Consider the following 13,788-nt stretch of genomic DNA (forward strand, 5'->3'; position numbering starts at 1 on the left):
GAACCCAGGGCCTCAGGCTTATAAGGCAAGTACTCTACCACTGAGCCACCTTCCCAGGCCAACATTTCTCAATTTTGTCTAATTAAAGTTTCTTCCTCCTTGAGACCTTCTTTGTGTACCCCAAATTCTCCAACACCCTTTAAGATCAGTCCTGCATCCAAATCCTAAGCAAATCAGATAGGCCCTGGAGCCTCTGCTTTGCTTCACTATTGAATTCCTTGCCTGTAAAGGACAGGGGAGTCTCTTCTCCACAGAGGGGATACATCCAGCTCCTGGACAGTCTACTATGGGGCCCTTTGGAGTTTCAGAGCTCCACTCAATTCAGCCTCCTAACTTTTATCACCTTCTCCAGGACAGGCCACAGGGGCTACACCACTCACAGGGACTCCAGTTTCAGGAATAAATCTCTGTTGCTCAGAAGCAAACCTCTGCCTCTAGGTCTAGTGACGAGTCTATTGATGAATCCTGACTTTGTCTTCTAGAAGTCTTCCCTTGCTGTCCTTTCCCTGACAGCAGACTTCGGTTCTAGCCACCCAGTCTACCCAATCCAAGGATGGAATGAATAGTGTTTCCTTAAAATTCACATGTTGAAGACTTGATCACCAATGTGACTTTGGATATGACCTCTAAAGAGACATGGTTAAATCATGTCATAAACGTAGAGCCCTCCTCTAAAACAGAACTCGTATAACAGCACGTATCTAGGCATGCAGAGGGAAGGCCAGTGAAAGATACAATGAAAAGGCAGCTGTCTGCAAATCTGTAAGAATGTCCCCATCTGAATGCCAACAATGCTACCTCTTTCATCTAGGATGTCCTGCCTCCAGACTGTGAGGAACTCTATTGATGTGAAGATGTCCCTCTGTGGTGTGGTCTTCTCTTCTGACCTCCTAGCAGTGTAATACATACTTCAATGGAGAGTCGAGTGGTGAAGTTTGACTGACTACTACATACAGAGCACTGAGATCTCCAAGACAAAAAGACAAAAAATGACAATGGACTTCCACTGCTAGTTTGAATGACTCCAATTCCTATTTGCCTTATACTTGCTAATTAAAAAGTGCCACTAAATTAACTTCTTTTATAATAAGCAAACAGTTTTAAGATGCATTCTGTTTCCTGGTTGCATTATTAGAAATGGTAGGCATAATTTTAGGATATTTATTTCATTTATTACCTTATTAAACAACAGTTGGTTTAATCATATTCCTATAATTATTGTTCCACATTCAATATTCCCTTTGTATTCAATTTACAAGGTAATGAAAATGCTGTGGACGAGGAATATGGTACTATTCTAAGCAAACATCTAATTTAAAGAAAAAAATGGTTAGAGGGAATTGAAAGAAAAAACAAAGAATATAAAGAGAAACAATGCTCTCTCTGTCTTTTATTGGATGGCTTTTCTCTTAATTTCTTTGATACAAAATATATTATAAAATATACATTAAGAATTGAGTAATGCATTGCTTACTAAAATACAGACTAAAAATAGATGCTGTAAATCTCAGATATATTCAGACATCATCTTCCCTACACCTTACTTAATTCTGTAAGAAATAGCATGCCCTTCTTACTATAACAGACTTGTGTACTCAATCTTCACACTTTATTAATACAATGTTAGCCAAGTAGAGTCTTGCTTAATTAATATGAAAAATGTAAAAAAGGAATACTGCAACTGGTAGCTTCATTCAATCAGGAAGATTTGTGATGTTTAACACAGAAAATGAGTGTTAATACATACTCTAACAAAACCCTAAATATTCTGCAAAACAACCACTAAACATATTTCATCTATTATTAAAAGCTTAAAGTGGGTCTAATGCGAATATATCCCTCTGCCTTTGAGATCAGCTGTAGAGATCATAATTGCCTCTCACCAACACATTTTACCACCAGCCTCAGCAACCCTTCCTTCTTCCTTCAAGCAAGCCCAACCATCAGCACTTTTACCATCCTTCGTACTCGGCATTAAGGGACCATCTTGTTTCTTTCTCTTGCCTTCTCTCTCTCTTTATCTGCTATCACTGTGCACTACAGATGCCTCTACCACTGTGACCATTTCCTTGTATTTTAATTATCTCCTCAGCTGTATGTACCTCATGCTTTCAGCTGTGTGTGTGTGTGTGTGTGTGTGTGTGTGTGTGTGTGTGTGTGGTGTGGTGTGGTAGTGAAGTTTGAAATTAGAGTTTACACTTGACAGGCAAGTATGCTCGTGAGTGCCAGCCCTTTTTCTGGTGGGCTTTTGAGATCAAGTCTCACATTATGACCATGTCAGCCTGGACTGTGGTTCTTTATTTGTACTTCCCCCATAATACATGACATTTTGTTCAGTCACTGTGCTTCTTCTACATAGCTGGGATAACAGACGTGCACCTCTATGCTCAGGTCTGGTCAAGATGGCATCCCTAGAAATGTCGCCTGGACTGGTTTTAAACTGCTATCCCCCATCTCTGCCTCCAAAGTAACTAATATTACAGGACTGTAGCTAGTATTACAGATAGTATTACTGTGTCCTGAGTGTTCTATGCAATTTTTGAAGAGAATCTCAAGTGTATGCCATCTTCTTATCCTGGGCACATGGTGAATAGTTCTTCAATAAATGTGTGGACTAATTAATTAATTCAACATAGGTCGGCAAAGATGCAAAAGTACATTAGCTGGCAGGCATATGTAAATTGTATTCATGAGTGAATGAGTTGTGAGCACCAAGTACCTATCTTAGGAACAAGTATGGAAGTTTATTACAAAGAAAAAAATATAATGAACCCCAAAATCCAACTCTTCTCTTTGTGTTTATATTGTCTTAACATTAGAAAAATTTCCTGTATCTACATGTTTAAGAAGATACAGTTAAACTCCAACGTTCAGAAAATTCTTAGGCTGAAATATAGTGTAAGGAAGAATTGTGTCCATGGACAAACAGTTCCAGTAAAGTCCAAATATTTACCAAGTTGAACATTCAAGAATATAGTTTATAGTTGTCTTCAACAGTTCATTCATTGTGTTTCCCTTTCTCTCTAACTTGAATCTATGAAAAACACTATGAGCTCCAGGAAATGAAATCAGAGGTATTTTTTTTTTTTTTTTTTTTGCTGTTTTGGCTTTCTTTTCTTTTCGTTCTGTTTGCTGGTTTATATGTCTTTGGGAGTATAAGAGGAGACACAGAAATGGAGGGATAAAGGGTGAATAGTGGTAGACATTATGTTGAAAATGAACTATACAACTTGTGGGTGGGAATAGGAGGGAAAAACCTGGAGAGAAAGGGAAGAGGTGACATTATGCAAAAAGTACTCTTTACCTGACTTATGTAACTGTAACCTCTCTGAACATCACCTAAATAATAACAATAAGGAATTAAAAGAAAACAATGTCTACACATTAAATTTAAAAGAAAATCTTTAGATTTCCATCTTGACCTCTGTATCATTCAATCCAGATATAGCTCCCCTCTCTCAACAAAGATGGCTTCCCTCATCTTCACTGGGCATGATCATTAGTCTTCCTTGATGATGGGTCTTCCTCTAGCCTGCTGGAACTATTTTATGGATTGTTGTTCCACATACATATTTTCATACAGTACTTCTATGATGTCTATTTTGTTTCATTAGAATGGAGTGAGCTCCTAAGAGCACTTGCAAAACTGACTATATTTTCTGTCAGTAACCTTAGGATTTTTCTGGAAGCTCTTAAAATCATTTCTCTACACCTACTTAAAATTTGTTGTGGTATTTCTTTATCCCTTTATCAGATATTTAAAAAGTTTCAATAGAGATTTTAGAGAAACAACACATCTGTTTGAAGATTTATTTCAATATAATATAATATTTAAGGTCAAGAAAAAATTACAGTAAATAATTACAAGTGAAAATACAAGTAACCACTGACCTGATTCTAACTCTACAATAGTTTGGACTTCTACAATAGTTTGATAAGGTACCCAACTTAAATAACAGAAATGTGTTGTTGTACAGTGCTGGAGTCCAGGCATCGAAGATGAAAGTGTCAACAGTTAGATGGGAAGGGATGGGAAGGGGAAACAAAGGAGGAGGCAACACTGCTTGGTAAGAAATGTACTCATTACCTTGTCCATGTAATTGTATCTCCTTTGTACTGTATTTTCACAATAAAAAAAACTCTACTAAAAAAAAAACCTTCTGAATTTGTGAAGAAGAATCCAGCCTATGCCTTTCCATTAACTTCTGGTGGTTCCCTGGGCATCCTTGCCTTGTAGATGAGGATCTCCCTCATCTCTGCTTTCAACATAATTTGTGTGTCTTCACAGTTTGCATTCTTAAAAGCACCTAGTCAGAACAGAGTATCTCAACCTATGCCATATATGGGTGCAACTCCAGTATGACTCTTGTTCTAATTCAGTTAGAGAACAGGATAAGACTTTGGTATATTAATTTACAGGGACTGAAATCCACCTATAACTGCTGTAATCAGTACATTTTAAATAGGGGATGCAAATTACAATTTAGTTAAAAGAGCTTCAACTATAGATATCTGATTAATGTCTTTTGCATGGAGCAGAGTACATTGTGCTAGAAATAATTTGTTGTCATATATTTTAGTCACTATGATATGGTTATAACATTTGACATTGCATTTATTTTCTACTAGTAAGTTTAAGGAAAAGGTCATTGCAAGGAAATGCCCAAGAAAATTAATCTTGAACTCCTTATCCTTGGACTTAAATTTCTCAATTAAACTTAACCAGAGCAATTAGATGTTTGCAAACTTAAGATAATTCATTACCCCCCCCCCCCAAGCCTCTTAATTTCCATTGTTACATAGCTAAGAAAAGAATTATGATAAAATGGTATGTTTTACGTAATTCTTTCTGATTGAAGAAGTGTTTTTCAAAGTGGGGATCCAACTTACCTTCTATTTTTTTTTTTTTATTTTTTAGTTAAGTCTGTGGATGTCCTAATTCCACATGAGGAGACTGAAAACTGGAGTAAGGGAAGATCGAGAGAAGTTTCTGACTATGTTCATGTGACGTTCTGTTCTACAGAGCAAGGCTTTCATCCTTTCATCCGATATCCACTTAACTACAGAAGATTTATTTTTACCCCCTCTTGTTCCATAAAGGGCTCAAAAGTCTGTAGCAATTTTTGACACTTTGTTATAAGATTTTTCTAACCCTTCCCACATACACACACACACACACATACACACACACACACACACACACACGTACGCACACACGCACATACACACACACACTCCTCCCTGCCTCATTTTCATATGGACACAAAGCCTTAGGATAAAATGATGGTTCATTATAGTGGTACAGAGCTCTTATCTTCATCCGGCAAGAGTCATTTCCTTCCAAAGATTGAAATGCAAATGTGAAAATTAATGATAACTGCATTATCTGATAGCAGAGATAATACCAATTCACTGTCAGAGTAATACACAGTCATTCTACGATTTCCTCTGCTTCTCACAATATTCTTCTTACTGTCAGACTGTATCTATGGTTAACTATGTTTCATAGGTGTCTGTTAATTTACTTCAAATGGCATTCCCCAGATCTTATATCTACCACATTTTCCCAATCAAAAAGGAAACGAAATCAGAACTGTAATCTTCAAGCCCTTCTTTGGACTAGTAAAGAGGAAGAAAAAAAAACCTGTATCATTAAGTGTGTGCTTCTATCTCCTAATGGTCTTCTAGCTACCATTCCACTTTATGCAAAATGGCCCCCATCTTTCCAGTTTAATTTCAGATACAATGCACAACAAAGCCAATCAGGTAAATGCATCCTCAATGCTAAACAGCAAGGCAACAGGCAACTCATTTATAGCTATTACACCAATACTTCGTCCATGTGCAACAAGTACACCTATTTAACTTTACCCTTGACTTTATATTTACATTAAAATTTCTTTAACTGAGTTATGCATTGGTCAGGTAGAAGAGAACATAATAAACACACGTGTGGTGATTTTTACATAAGAAAACCATTTTGCATAATTAATTCACTGTCCTAATATTTAATGAGGATTTCATTGAAAGCCATTATAATAACTACTAAGGCACAGTTGCCAAAATGATAGTAAAAGTAAAATTAAGATCAATTTATTGTGTTCTTATGAACCTAGCAGCTCCATGTTTTCCATGGAAAAATCAAATTAACAGACTAATGATTATATTAGACTATTCTTTAAACATGAAGGCCCTGGAGTAGTAGTAACTTGCTCAGTCACACAATTAAATGACAAGTCCAAGATTACACAGAAGAAAAGGCTTTAGTCTTCTCCCCTTGTTTATCCTACTCCAAACAATTTACCTACAATGGTTACTTATTTCCCATTGTTAATGTACCAGTATTTATAACATAATTTATAACATTATTGTATTTTTCATCCACTAATTAAATTATCCATATGAGGTTTAATTCTGTGCTTTATTCAATTGAAATAACCACACAATATGCAAATAGTAAAAGTATATTCTGAAGCCAAGCACTGCTGGCTTAGACCTATAATCCTAGCAATTCAGGAGACTGAGATCTGAGAATCAAAGCCTGCCTATCCAGAAAAGTCCATCTAACTCATCATAAATTAGTCAGCAAAACATGTGATGGTAATAAATAAAAATAAATAGACCTATATTCCCTCACTATTACATGAGAGAAACCAGATTATCTATTATTCCAAAATGCACAAAGAAGCCATGTTTTAACAATATAATTCAGAGATCTGGCATCCTTAGAATCGATGTCACTAAGATGTGATTTTTTAATGTGCTTATTTCATAAAAGTGATAATGGATTTAGAAGAATTGACTCAAATTCAAGTATCCCAATTTAGTAGACACTAGTCATAAAATAAAGTTTTAAATATTTTCTTATACAACAGAGCCAGTGATGTAAACACGATTTTCAAAATGAGATCAGTATTGCAACTAGTGGTGGGTCTAAGATGATAAGGTGAAAAATATTTAATGGTGTTCATTCCTAGGGAAAGTGAAGGACCCTGACCTCGAGCAAGTTCTATTCCATCCCAAGTGCTGTGTTGGATATCCTGTGCTCATCATGTCTTTCACATTAATCCCCATAATAATATTTAAGTGTAGTCATTATATTCTCCTGTCAGAGGTAAAGACATTTAAGAGTTGGCTGTTGAACATGCCAAAAGTCACAAGTGCCAAGATCAAGCACAAGTACAGGGCTGTCCTAAAATGTGTTTCTTCAGTAGTGTAAAGCACTCTGCTCTCAGTAGATACTGAACTGGAATAAATATTTAGAGATACTTGTTTAAGTAGAAGACAGATCCATAAGCAGTTTCTAAGCAAGAAAGCAGCAGAGTGATTTTTTTAAATGAAAGGAAGAGCAAGGGAATTCAAAATTTGATATGTAAAATACTGAAATAATGGTTAGGTAAGGACTTAGTTTTTGACTTGAACCTTGCTAGTTTAGTGTTTGTCTAGCTTTCCATTTTAGCTCTAAAAGATTCTAGTTACTTAAAACATGTTTAAGAGTTACAAGCATTGAAGAATTTCATCATACAAACATTTACAACCACGAGAAAACCTTTTCTGATAATTTACGCTCAAAGAAATGAGTAATTAACAAAGAAATAAGTAATTGTTGTGTCTGCAAACACTTTTAACTGAATTACAGACATTACATTTTTTTTTTTTGTCGGTCATAGGGCTTGAACCCAGGGCCTAGGCACTGTCTCTGAGCCCTTTTTGCTCAAGGCTAGCACTCTACTACTTTGAGCTACAACATCACTTTCAGTTTTTTGGCGGTTCATTGCAGATAAGATTCTCATGGTTTTTCCTTCCCAGATTGGCTCTGAACTGTGATCCTCATATCTCAACCTTCTGAGTAGTAAGGATGACAGGCATGAGCCACCAGTGCCTGGCTAAGGGAAAATATTTTTACACTGAAGAATTTGCATTTGGTTAGAAACAGAACCCTTCAGACAGAAGTTGATTCATTATTGAACTAAGCCATCAGGAAAGGTTGGGGAACCATGTCAATTAAACTCTCCAAAAATAAGAGAAATCCCAATACACCTTAAATGATGTCAGTCCCATACTTGAAATTCTTCAAGTGATTTTTCTCATTCGTTAATGCTAATAGGTTTCAAAGAAAATTACCACTCTTAGTCTGACTGTCAGGATTAGGTAGGAAGGCTTTAAAACGAGACCTTGAAATCACATCTAGCTCTTAACCAATCGTTTGTAGTTAGATTGAGTGAGCATTAACCACTGGAGAATATTTAAATGTTTTCCTTCAAGACTCAACAATAATACTTAGCATTTGATGAGTGTGATCTCATTTGGTTTTGTTAAAGTTGGTTACATTATTTTTTGGATTTTTCCAAATGCAGATAGAGGCACTGAGAATTGAAGCAATTGCCCAGATAGGGTGTGGCATATATAAAATTTGGTCCTAGGCCCTTGGAATCATTTCTACTATGTTAACAAAAGAGGGACAAGTTTTATTGTTTAATATGGGAGAGAGTAGCAATGTTATTTTGTGAATACAAAACTTTGGGTAGCAGTATCAAAACAATTACTTTTTATGCAGCAACAAAAATATCTTCATACTTTCTCAGACTCTTCTGACTGAAAGAAATTAATGAACATCCTACCGTGAATAGTGATAAATGCTCAAGAGAAGTACTTTTGTTTTGAAATGACCTCATTAATTCAGGAGCTTTAAAAATTAAATTATTTTTCTACATACCTAAATATATTATCAATTTTACAATATACAAGAGACTTAGAATTTCCCTATCAAGTGTTGATATAAGCACATATAACACAGAACAGAATATAATTTTGGAACCAAACTTATCAAATAAAATTAAGTCAAATGCATGTTAAACTGACAATTGAAAAATATTCTCATCTTAAAAGACAGTATTGTTTTTTTGTCAAAGATTGTTGTTTTGTTTTTTGTTTTTACCATTTAAAAAAAATGAAGGGACTTCTTCACTACATTGCAAAGTCAGAACCATTATGCAATATGGTAAAAATACCAGAAGTATGCATTTTCTTTCAAGCTCTTAAAATGTGGTATTATGGTATTATAAATTTAATACAATTGGGTCCAAAATCTTGTATAGCATTATGCTATAGTGTGAGAAATGCAAACATTTGTGTGTATCATGAATAACATTAGAAATGACATCATAACCATCAGATATAGTGTGTCTTCATTTTTGTTTGCATTATATTTTCCAGCTGCTGGTTTCAGAAAATTACCCCTGGAGTTCTTCTCTTCTTCATGCACAGCAGACAGCAATTTGCAAAGTCACGCAAGGGTGAAAATGTGATGGAAATACAGGGATTTTTCTTAATGAAAAATGTTACTGCTTTGGAAATTAGAACTAAAACTACTGCAAAACTCAACTTACATCCATAAACCCAGACATAATGGTTTGAATGTATCCATATATTATCTATTATAAATTACTTATCAACAAATAGGTAAATTCCTACATCACATAGCTATATAAAATTATATTGGTATTTTTTATTAATTTTTAAGTTTTTGAGAAAATAATTGAATGTCAGAATCTTTAAATGAAAATTTCATTCATTCAGAAATGAAAATATTACCTAAACCCTGAATCAAGACAGAGGCATCTTTAATCCTTTCTAAATTTATAAATACAAGTTGAGGTTCAATCTCTGACTTATAATATTAAACTGTAAATGAGGGTTCTTCAAAATATTGCCGCTTCTGATTTGTTAGCTTTCAAATTGTGTTCAATTTAAATTTGGGTCAAGCTTAAAGATTCTCTGTTGAAAGAACAAACAGAGATGACTATTTTTATAAGTATGAGAGGAAAAAAAATGACACTTGATTTTTTTTAAAATAAAATGACAGTGGGTTTTAAAATTTTTACTTAATCAAAAATTATAATCTTGTTGGACATTGGTGACTCATATTGTGTAATCCTAGCTACTCAAGAGACTAAGATCTGAGGAGCTAGGTACAAAGCCAGCCAGGGCATGAGACTCTTATCTCCAATTTATCACCAGAAAACTAGAAGTGGTAGAGCACTAGCCTTGAGCAAAAAGACTCTGAGACACAGACCAGGCCCCATTCAAGCCCCAGGACCAACCAAAAAAAAAAAAGTAAATGAATAAAATGTTTAAATAATATTTATTAACATTTCCATGCAATCAGCATACAAAAAAGGGTTAAAAATCAAAAGTAAGAGACTGTAAGCATTTTACAAGCTAACTAAACTTTAATGATAAAACATATAAATTCTTGATAAAAGCAAAAGCTGGTTAAACATTATTTTTTGTCCTACCTGGTCCATCCCAATCATCTGTCTCAACTCCAGGTTGCCCGGGTTTCTCTGACTGTGTGTCCCCATCTGATTCTGCTGTTTCCTGAATTCCTTCATCATCACCTGAAAAAATACCAATGGAGAGAAGGACAAATGATCACAGTCCTCTATTTGACATTCAAATCCTTGTACAAGGACATGTGTTAGAAAGTGTTAAGAGATTTGTTTCATTTATTTTCACTATCACAGCAAATGTCTATGACTAATCATTTTCATATCTTTTGTGTTTTAACAATAAACAAACCAATATTCATTACCAATTGACCATCATTAGTTATCAGTCCATCAATACTATAAGCAATAAAGAATAAATTTTCATTTCGAGTCATTATAGAAATGAAGAAAATAAAACAGATATGTCCAATTTTTCTAGTATTTTAAATACAGGAAACTCATTTATTTCACTGTTTTGTGTGTGTGTGTGTGTGTGTGTGTGTGTGTGTGTGTGTGCCAATACTGAGGCTTGAATTCAGACCCTGAGTGCTGTCCCATGGATTTTTCACTCAAAGATGTCACTCTTACACCTGACCAGCTCTACTTCCGCTTCTTTGGTGGGTCATTGGAGATAAAAGTCTCACAAACCTTTCTGTCCAGGCTGGCTTCAAACCACAATCCCCAGATCTCAACCTTAAGAATGGCTAGAAATAAAGGCGTTAATCACTGGCATCCAGCTTCATTAAATTCTGAATAATGGTTTTTATACAGGGATAGCATATTACAAAATAAAAATTAAATATCATAGATATATTTCTCTTTTGAGTTGAATATTATTTCCCCCAGATTTATGCCTTGAACTTGGTGTTATTTCTACAACAGATAGAGTATTAAAAATTAAAAATAATTTGAAAAACTAAAAAAAATATTGCTATAAGTGAAAAACCAATATCATAAGCTAAAAATAGAAGATGGTCATAACAAGGCTCAATGAAAATACACGTAATTTTATCAATCTACCTACTATATTTTTGGATTCCTAATTGCTTGTCTCATTCATTGCCTTCTACTACAATATCAATAAGCAAGAACTAAGAGAAGTAGTTAAGTCATGATACATGGAGAAGTTTTCACAAAAACACAAGAAATTGAAAACTTTCTCATCATCGTTCAACATTGTTACATTAAATATCAGTACACTACCTTAACATCTTGACTATTATCAAGCATAGCTGACCCAATACAAGTATGTATTGGACTTTCCAAAGCTTTATCTTTCATAAGGACTAGAATGACACTGAATTCTAGTGACCACTGAGTTGCATTCCTACAGACAGAGTGGCATTTCACTCTGGGTGCTTATGCCCTGAAACACAGAGAATGTAACATAGCTACTCAGCAGCATCCATTCTTTTCAAGAATGTCTTTCTTTATGAATCTTGAATCACAGAGATATAAGCACCAGTGGAAACTTCAGAAACCATCTAATCCAGGTTAGACCAATGTGATGTTTAGGAAATTAGTAGACAGATAGCATCAGTAACTCTTTCACAGCCTCAGAGATACCATATTATGGTTTGGATAAGTTTCCCCAGAGGCGTATGATGATGGTGGGAAGTAGTAGAACCTTTAGGAAGTAGGACCCATGGGAAGCCTTCAGCTCATCAGAGGCATGTCCTCAAAGGAAAGATAGCAGTCCAGACTTTTCCTTGTCCTCTCTTCACCTTCCAGCCATGAAATGGATTTCTCCATCATGTGATCCTACCATGTGCTATGCAGATTAAAATTTATACTCAGGCATTTTTCGTTTCAAACAAAAGGGGTAAAACTTTCCTATTTTTTGCTATTTAATTGTTGGAAACATGATGCCATGCAAAATTCAATTTATTATTGTTGAAGACATAGTTAAAAATATATAAATCAGAAACACTTTTTCTGTTAAAGTAAGGGCCATGTATTCTTCATTGAGGAAATAGGTACTCTATATGTGAACAACAGAGGGGCAGAAAGTAAGACACAACGTAGAAGGTCAGAAACTAGAAGCTTAAAGCAAGCCTGGAGAGCCTAGGTAATTAACTTTGGATTTCTACTTTCATGTGGAGGCAATGGGAGGCACTAGTGATATTTAAGAGCAGGGACTGAACTACTTACTGTGCCATAAATACAGTGATCAGCATATACTTATGCTTCTATGAAAACACTTGTGAGATTACTGGTCTTTGAGTCTTCTTTTATTCACTCTATAATAACTAAATTCTGTAGGTTTATTGTCTAGAAGCTCCATAATTAGAAATAATTTTTCTGTTCAGTTTAAAAATAGGCACAGTGTTGCCTGCCTAAAATCCCAGCTACTCAGGAGGCAGAGATACAAAATTAGAATTAGACCCAGGCAAAAATCAGTGTGAGATCCTGTTTGAAAAACAAATTTGCAAAAGCATATAGGAAGAACATACAAAAGAAACAAAAGATCACATAGTACATTATAAATATATTAAAAGCAACAGCAAGAAAGCTAAAACCACTTGTAACCCTATCTTGGGGTTCATTTTGCTTAGCATCATCTTCTATGGTCATATGTATATAATTTTGACCTTTTCTGCTTGTCCTAGACATGTACTAGTTATTGCAGATAAGGGAAAACATGGGACCTATGTTTCTTTGGGCTTGTTTTCACTGTATTTGATTCCGGTGCCCTTCATCTTATATACACATTTTTCTAATTTGGGGAAAGGAAGGGAAATAACAGAAATAAGGATACAGGTTGACCAGCAATGAGATGTACAAGACACTATGGTGAAAACGAACTTTTTTTATTGTAAAAATACCGTACAGAAGGGTTACAGTTACATGAGCTAGGTAATGAGTACATTTCCTATTGAGCATTGTTGCCTCCTCCTTTGTTTCCCCCCATGTCCCTTCCCTCCCATGTCCACAACTAACCGCCCACCCCCCTGCTAAAGTTGTAAAGTTCATTTTCAACATAGTGTCTTGTACATCTCATTGTTACAACGGGTCAACCTGTATCCCTATTTAAGAATTTTGTTTTTTCCCTTCCCCTCCCCCAATTATATAAGTGTATATTCAAGATGCAGGGCACTGACATCAAATACAGTGGGAACAGTGGGGGAGGAACATACAAAGAAACAAAAACATCACATGGTACATTATAAATACATTAGAAACAATAGCAAGAAAGAAAAAAATATTTGTGTTCCTATCTTGGGGTTCATTTTGCTTAACATCATCTTATATGGTCATATGTATATAGCTTTTGACCTTTACTACTTATCCCTCACATGTACTAGTTATTGCAAATAAGGGAAACCATGGGATCTATGTTTCTTTGGGCCTGGCTTACTTTACTTAATATAATTTTTTCCAAGTCTTTCCATTTCCTAACAAATGGGACAATGTCATTCTTTCTGATGGAGGCATAAAATTCCACTATATATGTATATATATATGTATATATATATATATATATCACATTTTGAAAACGAACTTTTCAACTTCAGTG

The 13,788-nt window shown here is 35.0% G+C and overlaps 1 protein-coding gene across 1 annotated transcript in view; it reads right to left on the reverse strand.

Moving 5' to 3' along the window:
• Zfpm2 (zinc finger protein, FOG family member 2) overlaps positions 1–13,788 on the reverse strand; it is a 419,413-nt gene that overhangs the window by 305,520 nt on the left and 100,105 nt on the right. The window contains exon 3 of the mRNA XM_042673220.1: positions 10,299–10,400. Within this exon, the coding sequence (XP_042529154.1) occupies positions 10,299–10,400 (102 nt within the window). The remainder of the gene's footprint in view (positions 1–10,298; positions 10,401–13,788) is intronic.

The sequence above is a fragment of the Dipodomys spectabilis genome, unplaced genomic scaffold (assembly GCF_019054845.1).
Source record: "Dipodomys spectabilis isolate Male_0828 unplaced genomic scaffold, ASM1905484v1 ptg000783l, whole genome shotgun sequence".
Lineage (NCBI taxonomy): Eukaryota > Metazoa > Chordata > Mammalia > Rodentia > Heteromyidae > Dipodomys > Dipodomys spectabilis.